Source organism: Notamacropus eugenii, chromosome 4 (genome assembly GCF_028372415.1).
Source record: "Notamacropus eugenii isolate mMacEug1 chromosome 4, mMacEug1.pri_v2, whole genome shotgun sequence".
NCBI lineage: Eukaryota > Metazoa > Chordata > Mammalia > Diprotodontia > Macropodidae > Notamacropus > Notamacropus eugenii.
In genome coordinates, this window is record NC_092875.1 from 247,481,186 (window position 1) to 247,499,815 (window position 18,630).

The following is an 18,630-nucleotide window of genomic DNA, read 5'->3' on the forward strand; positions in this document are numbered from 1 at the left end:
AGGGAGAGAAGTTGGAACTCAAAGTTTTAAAGACAAATGTTAAAAGTTGTTTGTACAGGCAACTAGGAAATAAGACATATAAGCAATGGGGTATAGAAATCTTGCCCTACAAGAAAATAGAGGTGAAGTGAATAAGAGAAGTGGGGGAGAAGGGTGTGATGGAAGGGAAGACAGATTGGGGGAAGGGGTAATCAGAATGTCCACTGTCTTGGGGTGGGTGGAGGGGAGAGATGGGGAGAAAATTTGATACTCAAAATCTTGTGCAAGTGAATACAGAAAACTAAAAATTAATTAATTTAAAAAAAACTAAGAGATCATTAGTAACTTTGGAGAGAGCAGTTTCAGTGGAATGATAAGGTCAGAAGCCAGACTGCAAGGGATTAAAAAGAGAGTGAACTGAGAGAAAGTAAAAGCACCTATTGTAGACAGCCTTTTTCAGAACTTAGCTACAAAGGGAAAAGATAGGATAATAGCAGACTCAGAAGAGTCAAATAAGGATTTTTTTCAGGGTAAGGGAGATATGTTACATTTGTAGGCAGTAGGGAATGAGAAAGTAGAGAGGGAGAGACTGAAAATAAATGAAAGTGGGGGAATGACAGAGGAAGCAACTTGTTAAAGGAGATGGGATGGAATGGGATTGCTTGGACAAGTAGAGGGGTTAGCCTTGGTAAGGAGTAATGTCACTTCATCACTTGAAACAAGGGTAAAGGAGGAAAACTGTGGGTGAATGCACCTGAGCGAGATGAGATGAGGAAGGAAGAAAAGGAAACTCAGGGCAAATTGCCTCAATTTTTTTCTACAAACTATGAGGCAAGGGTCTCAGCTGAGAAGGTAGAAGGGGGAAGCCACAGGAAGTTTGAGGAAGGATGAAAAGGTTTATTTGGAAAAGCAGGGAGAGGGGGATAGTAAGTTGATAAAAGAGATATAATAGGACTGCGTAGCAGCAATGAGGGCCCAGTTGAGGTTACGTAAATTTGTAGTGGACCCAATCAGAACAGTTGTGTGACTTTCTTCACTTTCATTCAATAACATGTAGGAAGGCATCAGGTGGTAGGAGTGATCCAAGACTGAAGCATGGCTGGGAGCAATACAGAAATATGATAAAGGGGTTAGGTCTTGTTCATGAGAGGAGGCCAGCATAAAACTGAATTGATTCACCAAGAAGTCAAGATGGACAGAAGAGGAGACAGTGGCTAGTACAGAGGAGATGGACTGGGAGAGAATCAAGGGGTCAAGGAATCAGAGGTCACAGTGCAGACAAAAAGAAGGATTATGTAAAGCAAGGCAGAGGGAAGGGTGAAAAGCCACTAGATTATGGTGAGGTTAAGAGATTTCAAAACTCTTAAACACGGAGGTACATTTGTGGGTTTGGCAAGACCAAGGATACAACAATCTTTGTGTGAGGTTGAGAGAAGCGGAATGAAGGAGTAGCTCATGGGATGTGAAGAGGTTGAAGGACTGAACAATTAGGATGTCTGATGGATAATTAATATGCATGTTAAAGTCTCCTAGTATGAGGCAGAAGTTGGGGAGAAGAGAAAAACTCTAAGTCAGGTACCCAACATATTGAGGAAAGAAGGGGATTGACCTGGGAGTCTGTAGAAAACTGCTGCTGGGATATTGATTGGGTGGTAGATATGAAAAGCATGAACCTCAAAGGAAGGCGGATTACTGAGCGATGGACGTAGGGAGAGAACTTGGAAATGGCAATGGGAAGCAAGGAATATCCTAACTCTCCCATCTCAACCAGTGAGCCAAGGAAAATGAGTGAAGGTACAAAAGGGTAGCCCAGGTTGTCAACTTTTTGGCAGGAAACACTAAAAAGCAAATGATTATGACAGAGAGAGCGTCAAAACCTGCTCTGCAATAATAAAAGTCTTAGACTCAATAGATATGTTGATTAATTGTACAGAACTCCTTTTCCTCTTTCTGTTCTGTTCTAAAGGATGGCTTATTGAGTAAGACTCATATTCAGAAGGTTATGTAAAAATAAAAGATCTATTAAAATTTTTTTAATAAAAATAAAGTTCATTCTTATAATTTGGAAGAACTGTGAGGTCCCCAAACTAGAGGAAAAAAGAGAATAGTAATAAATGAACTAGACTAAATTTAGGGGTGAAGGGAGAGATCACTCAGACTGAATCAGGATTTCTAAGGAATCCCTTTTTGTTGTTGTCTTCTTAGTCATGTCGCCCTCTTTGTGACCCCATTTGGGGTTTTCTTGGCAAAGATACTGGAGGGGTTTGCCATTGCCTTCTTCAGCTCATTTTACAGATGAGTAAACTGAAGCAAACAGTTTGACTTACCCATTACTTACAGTAATGACTTACCCAGGGTCACACAGCTATTACATGTCTGAGGCCAGATTTGAACTCAGGAAGATGAGTCTTCCAGATTCCAAGCCATGTGCTCTATACACTATAGCACCGCTTACCTCTCATTTATTTCATACAAATGTATTTAATAGGTACTTACCCTTGGAATAAGGTGGGGAAGGTGAATTTCAAGACAGACAGGACATACTGAAAAACAAATACAAAGTTTGTACATGTTAAAAATCTCTCATGTACCATAAGGAAATTCCTTGACCTGTTATTTCACTGTGATATCTTCCACAGTGAAGAAACATCCTCTATGGACATAGGTTGGTATCTTCACCACAACTAACAGTCTTAAGAGAGTTGCCTAGAGCATTGAGAGATTAAGTTTCTTGACCAAGATAACCCAGTTAATATGCGTCAGAGGTAAAATTTGAACTCAAGTCTTTATGCCTCCAAGGCCATCTCTCTATCTACTAGGGCACGATGGCCTCTTTCAACATTTCTGCCCTGTTCTTGCACCATGTACAATGAATCACTCAAAGTCCCAGAGGTTCAAATAATCAGTCCCCTCAACATAGACATATTCAAATCCCCCCAGGAAAAAGCTGAAACTGCTTCATAATGTCCACCTCGGGTCAATTATCTAATCTTCAGTCAACAAATAACTCATATTTATGTCAATCAACAAACGTTATTAAGTTTGTAAACTGCTTAAAAGCAGTTCACAGGAAGATAAAAACCTCCATCGAGGAGGTTCAAACCAATGAGCCATTGAAAGTTATTAAGCATAACAGACAACAGAGAGCTAATCTTGGAGTCAAGAAAACTTGGGTTCAAATTCTGCTTCAAACACAAATTGTCTAGTGACCCTGGACAAGTCATTTAACCTCAGTGTCTCTGTTCAGTCATTTTTGCAGCTTTGTGACCCCATCTTGGGTTTTTTTTTTTTTTGGCAAAAATATTGAAGTGGTTTGTCATTTCCTTCTCCAGCTCATTTTACAGATGAGGAAACTGAGGTAGTTAAGTGATTTGCCCAGCGTCACTAGAAACATCAGAGACCAGGTTTGAACTCAGAAAGATGAGTCAGATACCAGGGCTGGCACTCTGTGCACTATGGCACGACCTATATTATGGCTGTCCTAGACAACTCTCTAAGATACAGCAGGTATCAACCAGCCTCCTGGTACCCTTGACTCCCCCACCCCATCCTCTTTCCAACTCAAGCTCCCCTTTATATGGCAAGCTTCTTGATGGCAGTAACTGTCTTCCTTGCTTATTTCTGTATCCTCAGTGTTCAATACAGTTCCTTTCACGTAGGAAGGCCTTAATAAGTGCTTTATTATTTATTAATTGCTACTAGAAGTTTTCTCATCCACAGTTCACTATACCCAGGAAATCACCAGTAGGGTCCAAAACATGTGGCTTTATTTGTCTTTGTAAGAAGATACTTTGTTTTTGCAGTTCTTTAAACAGTTTACTTCTAAAAATCAAGTGTTTCATTTGGTTTTATCAATTCTTGGTAGATCTGGAGGTGGATTAGAGTTGTTAGGCATGTTTCCTATTGGGCAACATATCCCCTTGGGTATGCATCCCAGATAACTACAAAGTGGGCTTAATTCATGCTTTGCAGAGTAATAATCAAGAAAATGGATCTTCCTCCATGAGCTGTTGTTGAATCTTCATAACCCCATTTGAGATTTTTCTGGCAAAGATAACTGGAGTGGCTTGATAATTCCTTCTCCAGCTCATCTTATAGATGAAGAAACTGAGGCAAACAGTGTTAAGTGACTTGCCCAGAGTCACAAAGCTAGGGTCTGAGGCTGGATTTGTCAGATGAGTCTTCCTGACACCACTGTGCCCCCTAACTGCCTCTCAAAAAAAGCAGAACAGCAACACACCATGTAAATCTAAGAACCAAACTTGGCCCAGGAGAGAAAATGCCTTCTTCCTTCTATGCAGAGGTGAGAGACTATGGATAAAACAGAGTATGTTCTGCTAGATTCGGTTAAGGTGTTGCTTAGCTGTGCTGAACTGTTTTTTTCCCTCCTTTTCATTCTTTGTGACAAGGGACAGCTCTCAGGGAAAAAGGAGGGGTCAAGGATATACCTGCAAATGCAGCTGATATAAAAACAAGTGACAAGGTATTAATTCTAAAAATGTTAGAGATAAATATTTATTCAGTGCCTGTTGCTTGCCCAAGAAGACCAGGGACCTCAGGGTCAGAAAAGCTGAGTTTGACTCCCATTTCTGACAACTCTCTACTTTTTCTTCATCTAGAAAATGGAGATTAACACCACTTAAATTCTGCTTCACCTAATTATTTAAAGTGCTTTCCAAACCTTAAAGCTGTATTCACCATTGTGACTGTTAGTGATATGCCTCTATTCTCTAAAGAAACTGAAATATACGGTTTTTGAAATGTCCCCTGCAGCAATTCATGTTGATAAAGAGCACCACTTAGAATATAAGCCTGCAATGAGCCAGCTAGGCTATGTCTATGTTTCTCAGAGGAAGACAGAGAGGTGATGTACAAGTGAGTGAATTGAAGGAGATGTTTGAGATGTTACGGTTTCCATTCTGGCGTGCTACTAATCAGAATCCAGACCTGGGATTCTTAACCTTTCTTTGTGACACAGACTCCTTTATCAGTCTGGTGGAGCTAACAGACCTCTTCTCAGAATAATGTTTTTAAAAGCATAAATGAAACACAAAGGATTACCAAGGAAAACAATTATGTTGAAATACAGTAATCAAAATAGTTTTTTAAATAAAGTCATGAACCCTAGGTCAAGAACCACTGGCCTAGAGAAAGAAGGGCTTAGCTGTTGTCTTGATCCTAATTCATTACCATAATTTCTCCCCACGGTTAAGTCATGTATTAGGAAACACATATCTTTGCACTGGACAAAAATAGAGTGAAGAGTTGATACCAAGTGAATGACCCTTCCTTTAATTAAACACTTTGTTGGTCCTGCTGGACACAGAAATGCTGTTTTAAAACAGAAACAAAGTATGGAAAAGACATACACAGATTCCAACCCATTAGGATGGGCATTTTTCATACAAAAAAAAAAATGATGCTACTGGTACCAATGAAAATCCTAGACAATATGATATGAATCCAGTCACAGCCTAGTGAATTATCTGCCTAAGTACCCACCATTCTATCTGGTGTCATTGGTTATAAATTTCAAGGAAGTACTTATTACTATGCAGTAAAAAAAAAAAAAAAAAAAAAAAAGTGTTGAAATAAAAGGTGCATGGCAGGGGGAAAGAAAGGGGAGGGCAACAGACCTATGGATTCATCTGTCAAATAAAATAGTATTTGTAAAAGTGCTTAGTAGGAGCTATACAGGGGCAGCTAGGTGGCACAGTGGATAGAGTGCTGGGCCTGGAGGCAGCAAGACTCAACTTGATGAGTTCAGATCTGGCCTCAGACACTTACTAGCTCTGTGTGACCCTGGGCCAGTCACTTAAACTTGTTTGCCTCAGTTCTAGTTCCTCATTTATAAAATGAGTCAGAGGAGGAAATGGCAAAGCACTCCAGTATCTTTGCCAAGAAAACCCCGAAAGGGGTGTAAGCAAGGTAGATTTTAGTGTGCATAAAGTAGATTTTTGTTATTCTTTCTTAAAGTTTCATTCCCCAGGATCCATAGCCATAACAATCTCTTGTTCCCAGGTATTAGATATGAGTTCTTACAATTATGGTTCAAAATATCTCCACCATGCTTGCACAGCATTATATAATGATAAATAACAAACATTAAATTATAAATATCTACTGTGACTACACAGTGACATACAAGGGTGAGGGGATGTAAACTTGTAAGACTATTGCTGCCAAGATGCCTTCTTTGTCTAATGCCCTATAAAGCAGGTGGGCACTAGTCAGTGAGTGGGGAACCCTTACAGTTGAATGCACAAGCTGGAATGCTGTACATGCTTTGATTGGCCCCCATCAAGGCTTGAGGAGAAATCTGTGTTTGCCTCAACCGGCACCCATTGAAGCTTGAGGAGACTTAGAGGAGTGCACAAGCTGTGCCTGTCTTGATGGACCCTATCTAGGCATAGGGATAGTTGCCCCCCTTTTCTCCATCCCTTTCGAGAAGGGTGATTAGGGAATGCTCCCATTATCAGCAACCCTTTTGAGAAGACTAGGCTAAAATAAAGTAAGATTATTAACCCATTCAAAGTCATCTTTCCTGTCTGACCAGAACAAGAGGGAACCTGTGCTAGCAGCCCTTTGGCGTGATAGTGTTCTCTGACTTACATGGTCATAAAGTGTCTGACAGAATGCAAAAAACTAACACCAACAACAAACAAAAAGGAGCTTATATAAATGCTTATTCCCTTCCCTTCATTGGTATTGGGAATGATGGGACTCCACTTACAAAAGCAGATTTGCAACTGTGCAGGTTTAGTCTTAAAGCATTCCTTGGGGCACTGAGACATCAGCTGATTTGTACATTAGCCTATCAGAGTCAGCTTGATGAAGTCAGGCTTCTCTCAAAAGGTGCACTTTTCTGCTTTAAATGAAAACATTACCAAAACAGGTACAGCTGTGTCAGAGTAAAGATGTGTAATGATCAACGTAAATAAATAGATAACCAAAGTTCCTATAAATCTGAGGAACTCATCAGCCTCTTAATTTGTGAGTGTGAAAATGAGAGCAAAAGCAATACGGAAACATACATTTATACATGTATACACATACATATGTACATAATGCTAAGTGAAAGCTGAATGTCCCATAAGCATAGAGCTGGGAAATTTTTACTTCATAACAAGAAAAGGTGAGAAAAGTGCATGGGCAGGGAAGTCCTGACGTCCTAACACTTACCCATGAGGGAGAAGAAGATAATTCTCAATTAATAATCTTTAATTTGATCCTTACAACATCCGACCCTCACAATAACCCTGGGCAGTTATTATCCCCCTTTTGCAGTTGAGGAAACTGAGGCAGAGTGTTCATTGACTTGCCCAGGGTCACACAGCTGGTAAGTGCGTGAGGTCATATTTGAACAAAGATCTTCCTGACTGCAGGCCCAGCTCAACACTGTGCCACCCAACTGTCTCTGATAATGGCATGTTATGGATTCTGTCCTGTCTCTAGTCTCTAGTCCAATTAAGGGCCCAACAGGAGAAAGAGTCCACAGATTGAATAGTTCTAATTTACAACTCTAAAGGACCTCCCTCTCTATCTCCTATTCCCTCTCCCAGACCCTCTCTCTTTCTTTCTCTCTCTCTCAATCTCTCTCCTTAAAAAAAAAAAAAAAAAAAGAGAGAGAGAGAGAAAAAAAGGGATGGGGGGGGCGGGGTTCCCTAAGGCCTAAACACAGGATCAAAAAAAATGTTTCCTACCCCTTCTAAGTTACTGGAAAACATTCTTATTTATGTCTATTATTAATAGCTTTCAATTTCAGTAAGTGCCACTTTCTGATCTTTCCTCCAATTCTCTGGGGCAGGGGAGGCAGTAACACCTTTGGAAGCTGTACTTAATGGCCCATATTTCCCACCACTTAGCATCTTTAGGTCTAGATTTTTTTACAATCAAAGTTATGCTATGAACTTCTATGCTATATGGTGTTTAGATCACATTCATCAAAAAAAAAAATCTTGCTACCTTGAAACAGTGGTCTATAAAAGTAACAAAAAGATGAACAGTCATTACAGTTCTACAACCTTTCAATCCAATTTCAGGTACTTGCTTCACATGTTAAAGAATCATAAAACTTGTATATGAAACAAAAAGTTCTGTGTTCATTTGTTTTTAATGTTTAAGGTGGGGAGAGGAAGAAAAGAGAAAGTGACTAGAGAAAACTAGTGGAATCTCCCTCATTTGATATTTTAGACTTTTACACTGAATTAGCAACTTTCCATAATTCTTCAACATAACAATCTGAATATATTAAAATACTGTACTAAATATACTTTTATAACAAAAGAAAAGTCACTTGAAAACAGTGCTCTCAGATGAAGAACATGTACAAATCTTGAATATAAGAAATGAGAACTAAGACCATTACAGAGAAACTATTTTAGTGATTTTTTTATAAGCCAAGGCTTTTCTTTTCATTAAAAAAAAGAGTTATTCAGTACATACAGATTTTTTTCTTTAACAAAAAAGATTTTAATTTTAACTTATGAGTGGTAAGGAACAGGAAAAGATTGGAGGATGCTATTTCTTATTAGTAAAAAATACTTAATTTGATACTAAGTAATATTTAGGTTGGAATGTCCGTTAGAATTAAGAGGAAGGAAGGAAGGAAGGAAGGAAGGAAGGAAGGAAGGAAGGAAGGAAGAAAAATAAGCAATTATTAAGCACCTACTACACTACAAGAATTATCTCATTTGATCCTGACAACAACCCTGGGAAGTTATTACCCTCCATTTTACAATTGAAGAAACTGAGGCAGAGAAAGGTTGACTTGCCCAGGCTCACACAGCTAGTAAGTGTCAGAGGCCAGATTTGAACAGGGGTCTGATTCCAGGCCTACACTCTTATCCACTTTACCACCAGATGCCTCTGGAAAGAGTGTTAATGGCATCAGAAGACAGTGATAGTGAGTGACAAACAATTTAATTCCTTACCTTAAAAATACTTTACTTAAGTAAGATTATAAAGCTGCAAGCCTCACAAATGTATAAAGCCATATAAATGTCACTACTGCTATAATGAAGAAGTTGAATTTTCATCAACCTTCCCAGACAGGGCCAAGATGTCATATCAGGAAAGTTCCCTGATCAAAAACTGTCTCTCTCACCACCAACCCTTAAATCCCTAAATGTAAAACAGAACTTGCAATTTAAATTAAAATGTAGTGTTCTTGGAAGAGAAATATATGGCTTTGATTTCCACCAAGGTATAAATGTCTGCTAGAAATCTGACCTTAATAGAGGCAGTTAGGCAACACAGTAGGATAGATACTAGGTCAGGGGTTGAGGAAGACTTGAGTTCAAATTCACTCACAGTGTGACTTTGTATAATAAATCACTTAGCCTGTATCTGCCTCAATTTCCTCAAATAAATGAGGATAATAATAGCAAGAATGAGATATATTTTAACCTTACTCAACATTTATTCCCTTTCCGAACTGAATAGAGAATAAAAGATTCATTATTTCATGGGAAATCCTCTTGCTATGTCCTGCAATGAATATGGAAATGCTTTTTGTAATATTTAAATTTAAAATTTTTAAAAAGAGCATAAGACTTGAAGATGGCAAACCCTGATTTTAGAACCAGCTAAGACTTTCCAGCTGTGAAAATATGCAAAAGTCACTTAACCACTCTAAGATTTTTCTTTTATCTGTACAATGGGGACACAATGAAACATTCACCTTATCTGTCTCATAGGATTGTGGGGAGGAAATATAAGGTTTTTTGCACATTCGTGTATTCAGTAAACATTTATTAAGACACTCTCCATAGTGCTTAGGACAATACAAAAAAATAAGAAGAATGTCCCTAGCTCTCTGCTCCATGCCAGGAAACTGAATCGCTTCTATTTGAGCTGTCTTAGGACGTCTGAAGATCACATGGCAGGATAAGGTACCAGACACCCGAAGTCCCTGCTGGAGCTGAACTGCCAAGCATTCAAACTGTGCTTCAGAAAGCACAACTCTGATGAGCTGGCCACGTTGGTGGAATGCAAAATATACACTTGCCCCAAAGACAATTTTATGGAGAATTCACACGGGGCAGGTGGTCACGTGGTGGCCAGAAGAAGTGATACAAGGACACCGTCAAGAATTTTGGATTTGGTTGTGTGACATGGGAGACACTGGCACAGGACCGCTCCGCATAGCGTGCCCACATCAGAAAGTGCTGTGCTCTCTGAGCAAAGCAGAATTGAAACAGAACAAAGAAAATGTAGTATGCGTAGATTTGGAGTAACCTCCCCAAATTCACATGGACTACCTGTGCCCAACCGTGGTAGAGCATTCTGAGCTCATATTAGTCTAATCAGCCAAAGTTGGGCACACTGAAACTTCACTTTATCATGGTGATGTCATTTTGGTCCTCTTCAAGTACAAAGGAAACAACCAACCATACAATAAACACAGAATTAGGTAACTAATGACTTAACAGAAGATCAGAATTGGGGCAGGGGAAGAAGAATGGGGAAGGACAGATACAAAGGAGAAAGACAGATCCAAAGTAGAAATCTAAAAAGAAAGGGGAGCAAAGGAATGGGAAAGGGCTCAAGATACCCCAAAGTAGGCAGGTGTCAGCGTGAAAAGGATTTTGGATTTAGAGATAGGAGCAGAGGCTGAATTTCAGCCAAAGGCCTTTGTACCTTTAGGCAAGTCTCTTTAGCCAGTGAGGCATGTGTTTATTCTTCTGTAAAAGAAGTGGATGGCTTTATTTGATCCCTATCTTTCAACCTCACTTCAGGGTATGCCAGGTCTAAAACTTATTAAATAATTTTGCTGAAGGCAGACTCCTCAGCAAATTCTTTCCTTTACTGGTCCCCAAATCAACTCTGGCCTAGCATCTTCTTGCATCTAGGAAAAAATACCCTAGTTTTGATGTGTCCTTTAAAAGACTGTAAAGCTTGTATGGAATAATAATTTCCAAACTTTATCCAGCTGCCACCTTATTCTTGTTTCCTGACAAGACTCAAACTTCCTAACTGTGCCATGTGATAATACTTGTTTTAAAATGAGAATTCGTGTTTAAATTTTGATATTATTTTATAACTTAAAATACCTGAGGAAGGAAATAGGGGGAGGGGTGCCAAGTAATTAGGGATGCAGAGCAGGTCTCATTGCCACAGCAAGGTCTACACAGCACATTTTCTTCAATACAAGTAGGCAGAGCAAGAATTATTGGAGGAGTTGAAAAGATCTGTTTAGGAGAGAATTCTTAACCTGGGGTCCATGAACCTTTGAAAAAATATATATATTTTGATAACTGCATAGCAAACATTTATATAGCACTTACTGTAAGGCAGCTACTGCAGCAAGGTGGCACAGTGGATTAAGCACTGCCCAGAAGTTCAAATCCAGCTCAAACACTTCCTAATCGTGTGACCCTGGGCAAGTCACTCAACCCTGTTTGCCTCAGTTTCCTCTTCTGCAAATGAGCTGGAGAAGGAAATGGAAAACCACTCCAGTATCTCTGGCAAGAGAACCTCAAAAAGGGATCAGGAAAAGTCAGACACGACAGCACAACAACTGAATGTGGCAGGCCCTGGGAGAAGTGCTTTACAGATGATATTTGATCTGAACCTCACAACAGCTCTAGGACGTGGGCCCTAAGAATAGCGTTTGTATTTCAATAAAGGTGGCTTCCTTTATTATCCTACGTATTTCATTCTATTCATATAAAAATTAAAGCCTCTACTGATGGCCTTCCCCAGACTGCTAAAGGGCAGACACACACAAAGGGGTTCCTGTTTTGTTTTTCTTTTGAGAAGAATGGGGTGGAGACAATATAAGCTTTTATTACTTCAAAGAAAATTCAGCAGCATATACATAGGAACGAGGAAGAAAAAGACAGGATCCTGCTGGAGAAGACCCAAGGATCCGTGATGAAGTCTGACCTCATTTTACCGCTGAGAAAACGGAGGCAGGAAAGGGTTAGTGCCCCGGCCAGGGCCCCCAGGGGCGGGTCCCTCGGGGAGGACTCGGACCCGGATCTTTGCGGCTCTCCTCCCTCTGACAGGCGGATGGGGAGGATTCTTCACTCTCACCCCTGCCCTGGTCCCGGGCGCGCAGCGGCACGGGGTGAGGCTGGGGGTCAGAGCACCCTCGGCCGGGACCGGCCGGGTCCCTTCAGCCTCCGTCACCCCAAAGCCGTGACAGGGGCAGGAGCACCCGGGCGCGGTGACCTCCGGGCGCTCCCGCTACCCCGGGGCCGGTAGCGCAGGACGCGCGGGGGCTGGGCCAGAGGACCGAATCGAGGGCTTCAGCAGAACTCCTCAGGCTGGCCGGGCACGACTGCCGAGGCGCAGGGGGCTCGGAGGCGGCCGGGCCGTCCTAGCGGAGGGCTGTCTGCGGCGCCCGAGCTCCCGGGGCCGCCCCGGCTCGGCTCTCACCTTGTTCGTGAGGTAGGAGGCCAGGTAGAAGGCGCAGAAAGTCAGGCCCGGGGAGGGCCGCTTGGGAAGCATCTGTCAAAGCATCCTCCCGGCCGGCGGGCCAGGGAAGGAGCGCGGGTAGCCAACGCCGGGCGCTGCAGCCCGCGGCCAGGACAAGAAGCCACGACAGACTCGCGTGGCTCCGCCCGGGCTCCAATCAGCGAAAGGGACAGCCCTCCGGGGCTCCGCCTTCTTAAAGGGGCCATGCCCCTTTAGAGGCCTCCCCCACCCGCTTCGGGAAGGCGCTGGGAAAGGCTTCCCTGTGGCAGCCGAGGCGTGCGGAGCCGGGGAAGGGGAGGAGTTTCCCAGCTCTGTGTTGGGAGGGGGGAGAACTAGTGCGACCTTAACTGCCCCCATTCGAGCGTGCAGCTTGGATAAATGTCACTAAATCTCTGTAGTTTAAATCCGTTCAACAGGAAACCCCCGCTCGGTGAAAGGCTCTGTGCTAGAGCGATAAAGAGAAGTCACACCCACCCAGGGCCTGCTCCACGAGGTGAGGCCTTTTCACCCAGGGCCGCTAGGTGGCGCCATAGTGCCCAGAGGGCAAGGCCCGGAGTCGGGAAGACTGATCTGACGCTTCCTAGCCGTGTGACCCCGGGCGACCTTTGCCCCAGTTTCTTCATCAGAAAATGAGCTGGAGAAGGACATAGCACAGGACTCCGGTGACCCCCCAAAGAGGCGATGAGGAGTCAGACACGAAGCCGTACTAAAGTAACACGTCCGTAACCCCGAGCCCCCAGTCCCCTTGCCACCGGGACTGAACTCACCAGGACCCCCATGACACTGGGGGACCAAGCATCCCTCTGGACTCCCCCTTGTCCCCGGAGTTAGTCCAGGAGATATTAAGTTCAGGTGTAATTCGTGGCCTGGCCCTCGGTGGTGAAGTGGATGGATGCCGGACCTAGAGTCAGATTCATCTTCCCGTGTTCAAATCCCACCTCAGACACTTAGCCGGGGGACCCCGGGCAAGTCACTTTACCCCGTTAGCTTCAGTTTCCTCTTCCATAAAAATGATCTGGAGAAGGAAATGTCAAATCACTGCGGTATCTCTGCCAAGAAACCCCAGATGGGGTCATGAAGAGTCAGCTGAACAATGAGTACTGAATAATTCATGGCTGGGTTTCCCCAAAGAGAGATAACAGGAACCCCAGGTTATAACCGTAAGAGTTAGCACTGACGTATCACCTGCTAGGTGCCTTCTTGCTTTACGTATACTATGTCCTTTAATCCTCACAACAACCCTGGAAGGTCGGTGCTGTTAGGATTCCCATTTTACACGTGAGGGAACTGAGGCAAAAAGAGGTTGCACACTATCAGTTCCCATTGGACCGTGAGCTCCTGGACAGCAGGGACCATCGTATTGTTGTTTGGGGATTTGTTGCTGGCTGTTTTGTTTGTTTTGCCTTTATGTTCCAGGCATTTAGCGTAGTACCCAATGCACTTTAGGTGCTTAATAACTGTTTCTGGACTTAAAAAGAAACTGAATTTGGGTTGTCATCAGATGAACCCTTTGACAGTCCAGGGATTCTTTCTTTTCCAGAATCCCACAGAATGCCCCAAGAGATACTAGCAGCCAGAGGCATTGCCAGATTTCTTGCAGAAAAACATGGTAGAGACCACCTCACGTTTGAGAGTTTATGCATCAGACTTTATAGAAAAAAGAAAGAATTGCTCTTGAATGAAGAATCTCCACCCCAACTGACCTGTTTGGGAAGACTATACAGATTTCTTTCTTTCCTAACTCTTGGCTTTGTTCTCTAAGACAGGACTCAAGAACTCTGTGGATGAGTCTTCCTGAGAAGATCTGAGTTTGAAACCTGACTTACTTACTACCTATGCAATCCTGGGAAAGGCACCTTCTCATCTTTCTTCTTTGGGCCAAGCTTCATCATTATTAAAACTGAGTGCCCAGAAACTATAATGACTGCAGTCATACTGTATAATATTTTCCTAGTACTGTTTAGCTGACTTTGTACCAGTTCATGAGTCAGGAGGTTTCTGTTCTGGCCAGAAACCCTGAGGGTCTTTCCCTCCTAGACTGATTTTTTTTAGTAGATAAAAAAGGTCTTTTTCTGCTTCATTTCTTACCCAGCCTTAACCATTAAGGTTTAAGGCCACAGACAGACTGAGATATTAAAAAAGCCAAGGTCTCTTACTGCATCTGGGACCACCTCCAGTCCTCGTGTTTTGCTACTGGACGAAGATGGCTCTGGAGGACAGAAGGAAGCTGGTGACGTTGCACAACCCTGCTTTATTTGAATCCAATTCACTTACAAGCCAAGAGATCACCTTCCTGATGTCACTGGTCCTCTACAGCAGCAACGAGTCAGGAGCTTACACATTATTGATAGGAAAAGCTATAACTAGTACAGGGTGAATGGGACTTTGTTCTGCTGCAGAGATGGGGTGGGATGGAGTGTGCTTCATTCCTGGGAGAGGAAGCAATTACTACCAAGTAGCCAATCCCAAGTTTCCGAGCATGCTTCTTTTTCAGAGATCACTTTCCTGCACCGGGTGGAAGAATTTTTAGGTTCAAATCCTGTTAATTAGCCATGGAGAGTCACTTCCTTGTTTCAAATGCCCCAGAGTCCAGATCATTAGGAAGTTTGCTGGGAGGTAGGAATTTAAAGGACTGATAGAGAATTTAGAAGGCTCTTAGAACATCCTAACAAAGGAGGGATCAGGGTCTGAATTAGGGAAGTTGCAGTAAAAGTCAAGAAGAGAGGGTAGATATCAAAGAAATGTCAGAGAAATGGAAAGAACCTGGCTAGTGGTTTAGGGGGCTGAGGAACAAGGAAGTCAAACTCCAGCAAAAAACAACCTTAGAGTTTATCTAGTCCTATCCCCTTGATTTACTGATGAGGAAACTGAGGAATACTTAGATTAAACAGTTTGCCCAAGATTACATGGCTAGTTAGTAGAAAAGCTTGGATTAGAGCCCAGGTCTCCTGAGTCCCAATCCAATGGTCTCTCCACTATAAAATGCTACCTCACTAAGGGTCCTTCAGAAAATAATTTGTCAGTCAACAAGCATTTAAGTAATGCTTAATATGCACCAGGCCCTGTGTTGGAAATCCAAAAGAAAAGACATTAAAAAGGTCCCTTCTTTCAAAGAGTTTCCATTCTAATGGGAGACAACATATAAGTAAAAATAAGATATCCACAGAGTAGATGGAAGATAACGTTAGAGGGAAGGCACTAACCGCTGAGGGACCTAGAAGGCCTCCTCTAAAAAAAGGGGCGGAGGACCTTGAGCTGGAAGGAAGTTGTGGAAACCGAAATGCTGAAGTGAAAATGCAGAGCATTCCAGGCATAGAGCAAAAGAGTGGGAGATTGTGATGCTTGCACATGGACCAATGTAGCTGAATTGTAGAGTATGGGAAGGGGACTGGAAAGATTAAAGGGGCCAAGTTATAAAGAGCTTTGAATACCAAAGATGGACTTTATATTTGATCCTGGTGCTCATGGGAGGTGGGGAAAACTTACATGATTAGACCTATACTTTGGAAAAAATATTATTGAAAGCTGAGTAAAAAAGGGATTGAAGGGAAGAGAGACTTTGGGCAAGGAGGCTTGTTGTACAAGTCCTAGCTAGACTGGATGAGCTCTTGAACTATGGTTGCTGTTCTATGGGTTGAGAAAAGTGATCTCATACCATAGACACTTTGAAGGCCGAAATGACAAGACTTGACAACAGATGGGCTGGGAGGGAGTGAGAGAACAGAGGATGACATCAAGTTTGTGAGCCTGGGTGACTGGGAGAATGATTCAATCATAATAAAGAAATTCAGAAAAGGGGAGGGTTCTGATGGTGTTATGTATGTTTACATAATCTCTATTGGACCCCCACTATAATAAAGCAATTCTCTTACACCTCCTTAATTGACTCGCTATCCCACAGTGGTTCTTCCAAACCCTTTAATTTCCCTTTAAACCTCCCATAACTCCCCTCCCCGCCTGTCTCAGCTGAGAACTTGACTCATATTTCACTGTAAAAACTAAGTCCATTCAGAAACCTCATTCTTCTTTCCTTCTTCTCTTCTCATATCTCCCAGATGCCCTCTGCCACCATCTCCAGCTTCACGCCTGTCTCACTTATTGAAATGGCTCTTCTCCTCCCCAAGGCAAACCCCTCTTCACAAGCACCTGCTGTCCCTGCTACAGGACATGCCTTTTCTGTCATCTATACTCACTTCTATCTTCCATCTCTATACTCATCTAATGCCTGCTTCCCTACCACCTACAAACGTGCCTGTATCTCCTCAAGAAGCCATCACTTGTCCCATCAGTGCCCACTATCAATATCTCTTTTTCATGGCTAATCTCCTTTAGAAGTTCATCTACCACAGGTGTCCTCACTTCCTTCCTCATACTCTCTTAACCCTTGGTCATCTTCGAAATGAAAGATGAACAACAACTTCTTAACTCTACATTGTGACTTCCAAACTCATTCCACAAAAAGTGCTTTCGTCAAAGATTCTAACAATTTACTGGTCTTTTCTCAATCTTCACTCTCCTTAACCTCTTTGTAGCCTTTGACACTGTCCATTGCCTTCTACTTTAATGCTTTCTTCTCTCTAGGTTTTCAGGATACTAGTCTCTCCTGGTCCTCGTCTCACCTGTTTGATGTATCCTTCTCAGTCTCCTTTGCTGGATCTTCAACCAGGACATGCCCACTAAAGCTAAGCTTCTCTGATACTCTGTTCTGGCCCCTCTTCTCCTCACCTTCTATGCTATTTCACTTGGTGGTCTTATCAGCTCCTCTGGATTCAACTATCTTCACTATCATGATGATTCTCAAATCTACATATCAGCCTCTGCTGACTTCCAGTCTCTCATCTCCAAGTGCCTCCTGAACATCTTAAGCTGGATGTCCTATAGAATTCTTAAGTTCAACATGTTCCAAAGTGAACTCATTATCTTTTCTCCTAAATACTCTGCTTCCTAACATCCCTTATGGCTGGAGAAGGCAACATCATCCTCCCAGTCACCAGGTTTGCAACCTAGGTGTCATGCTTGACTCATCACTTTATCATTCCCCAAATCCAATCTGTTGCCAAGGTCTGTCAGTTATGCCTTTGTAAAATCTCTTACAGATGCTCTCTTCTCTCCCCTGATATTGCCACCATCCTTGTATAAACCCTCTACATTTCATGTCAATGCTATTCAAATAGTCTGCTGATTGATTTGCCTGCCACAAGTTCCTCTTCACTGGGGTCTGTCTGCTACTCAGCTGTCAAAGTGATCTTCCTGAAGTGCAGATCTGACCATCTCAGTAACCTCCAATGACACTTCATCAGAACAGAATCAAACATAAAATGTTGTGTTTGTCATTCAAAGTTCTTCATAACCTGCCTCTCTTTTCCCTTCATTTTTCTAGTCTTTTTATACCTTTACACACTGGCACATATCCTGTGATCCGATGATATCAGCCTCCTTGCTTTCCATTCTCTACCTGAGCATTTTCACTGGCTGCTCTCATCCATGAAATGATCTCTCTGTGGAGGCAGCTGGTGGCACAATGGGTAGAGCATTGGTGCTGGATAGAAGATCTGAATTCAAATTCAGTCTGACACTTACTAGATATGTAACCTCGAGCAAGTTACTTAACCTTTATTTACCTCAGTTTCCCTACCTAGAAAACGAGGATGATAATAGCACCTACCTTGGGCCATTGTTAGGAGGTTCAAAGGACAAAATTTTCTTTTTAAAAGTACTTGAACATAGTAGGTGATATATGTGTTTATTCCCTTCCCTCTCCTTTTCTCTTGCTTCCTTGCTTCCTTCAAGTCCCAACTAAAATCTCACCTTCTATAGGAAACCTTAATTACTATATTTTCCTTCTGTTGATTATCTCTAATTTATCACATACATGGATTGTTTGTTCAAAGTTGTTTGCATATTGTCTCCTCCATTAGACTGAACTGCTTGAGAGCAAGGACTATATTTTACCTTTCTTTATATCCCCGAGGCATTTCACAGGGCACATAGTTGGTACTTAATAAATATTGATGAGCTAACTGTTTTTGTCACATTGACTTTGAGATGCCTATGGGACGTCCTGTTCAAGACATCCAAGAAACAGCTGGTTATGCGTGACCCTACAGAGAGACTCTGGCTGGATAGTCATAGATCTGGAAATCATCTGCATAGAGATGACCCCTGAACCCAAGAGAGCTGATAAGATTACCAAATGGCATAGTATACAGCAAAAAGAAAAAAGGGAAA

At 42.3% G+C, this 18,630-nt stretch overlaps 1 protein-coding gene across 1 annotated transcript in view; it reads right to left on the reverse strand.

Annotated features, from left to right (window-relative positions):
• The window catches only part of TMEM241 (transmembrane protein 241), a 208,670-nt gene extending 196,176 nt beyond the window's left edge, over window positions 1-12,494 (reverse strand). The window contains exons 1-2 of the mRNA XM_072604385.1: window positions 12,364-12,494; window positions 2,476-2,522 (exon numbers count right to left, since the gene is read on the reverse strand). Of these exons, the coding sequence (XP_072460486.1) occupies window positions 2,476-2,522; window positions 12,364-12,435 (119 nt within the window). The 5' untranslated portion in view covers window positions 12,436-12,494. The remainder of the gene's footprint in view (window positions 1-2,475; window positions 2,523-12,363) is intronic.
• Between the last annotated feature and the right edge of the window lie 6,136 nt (window positions 12,495-18,630).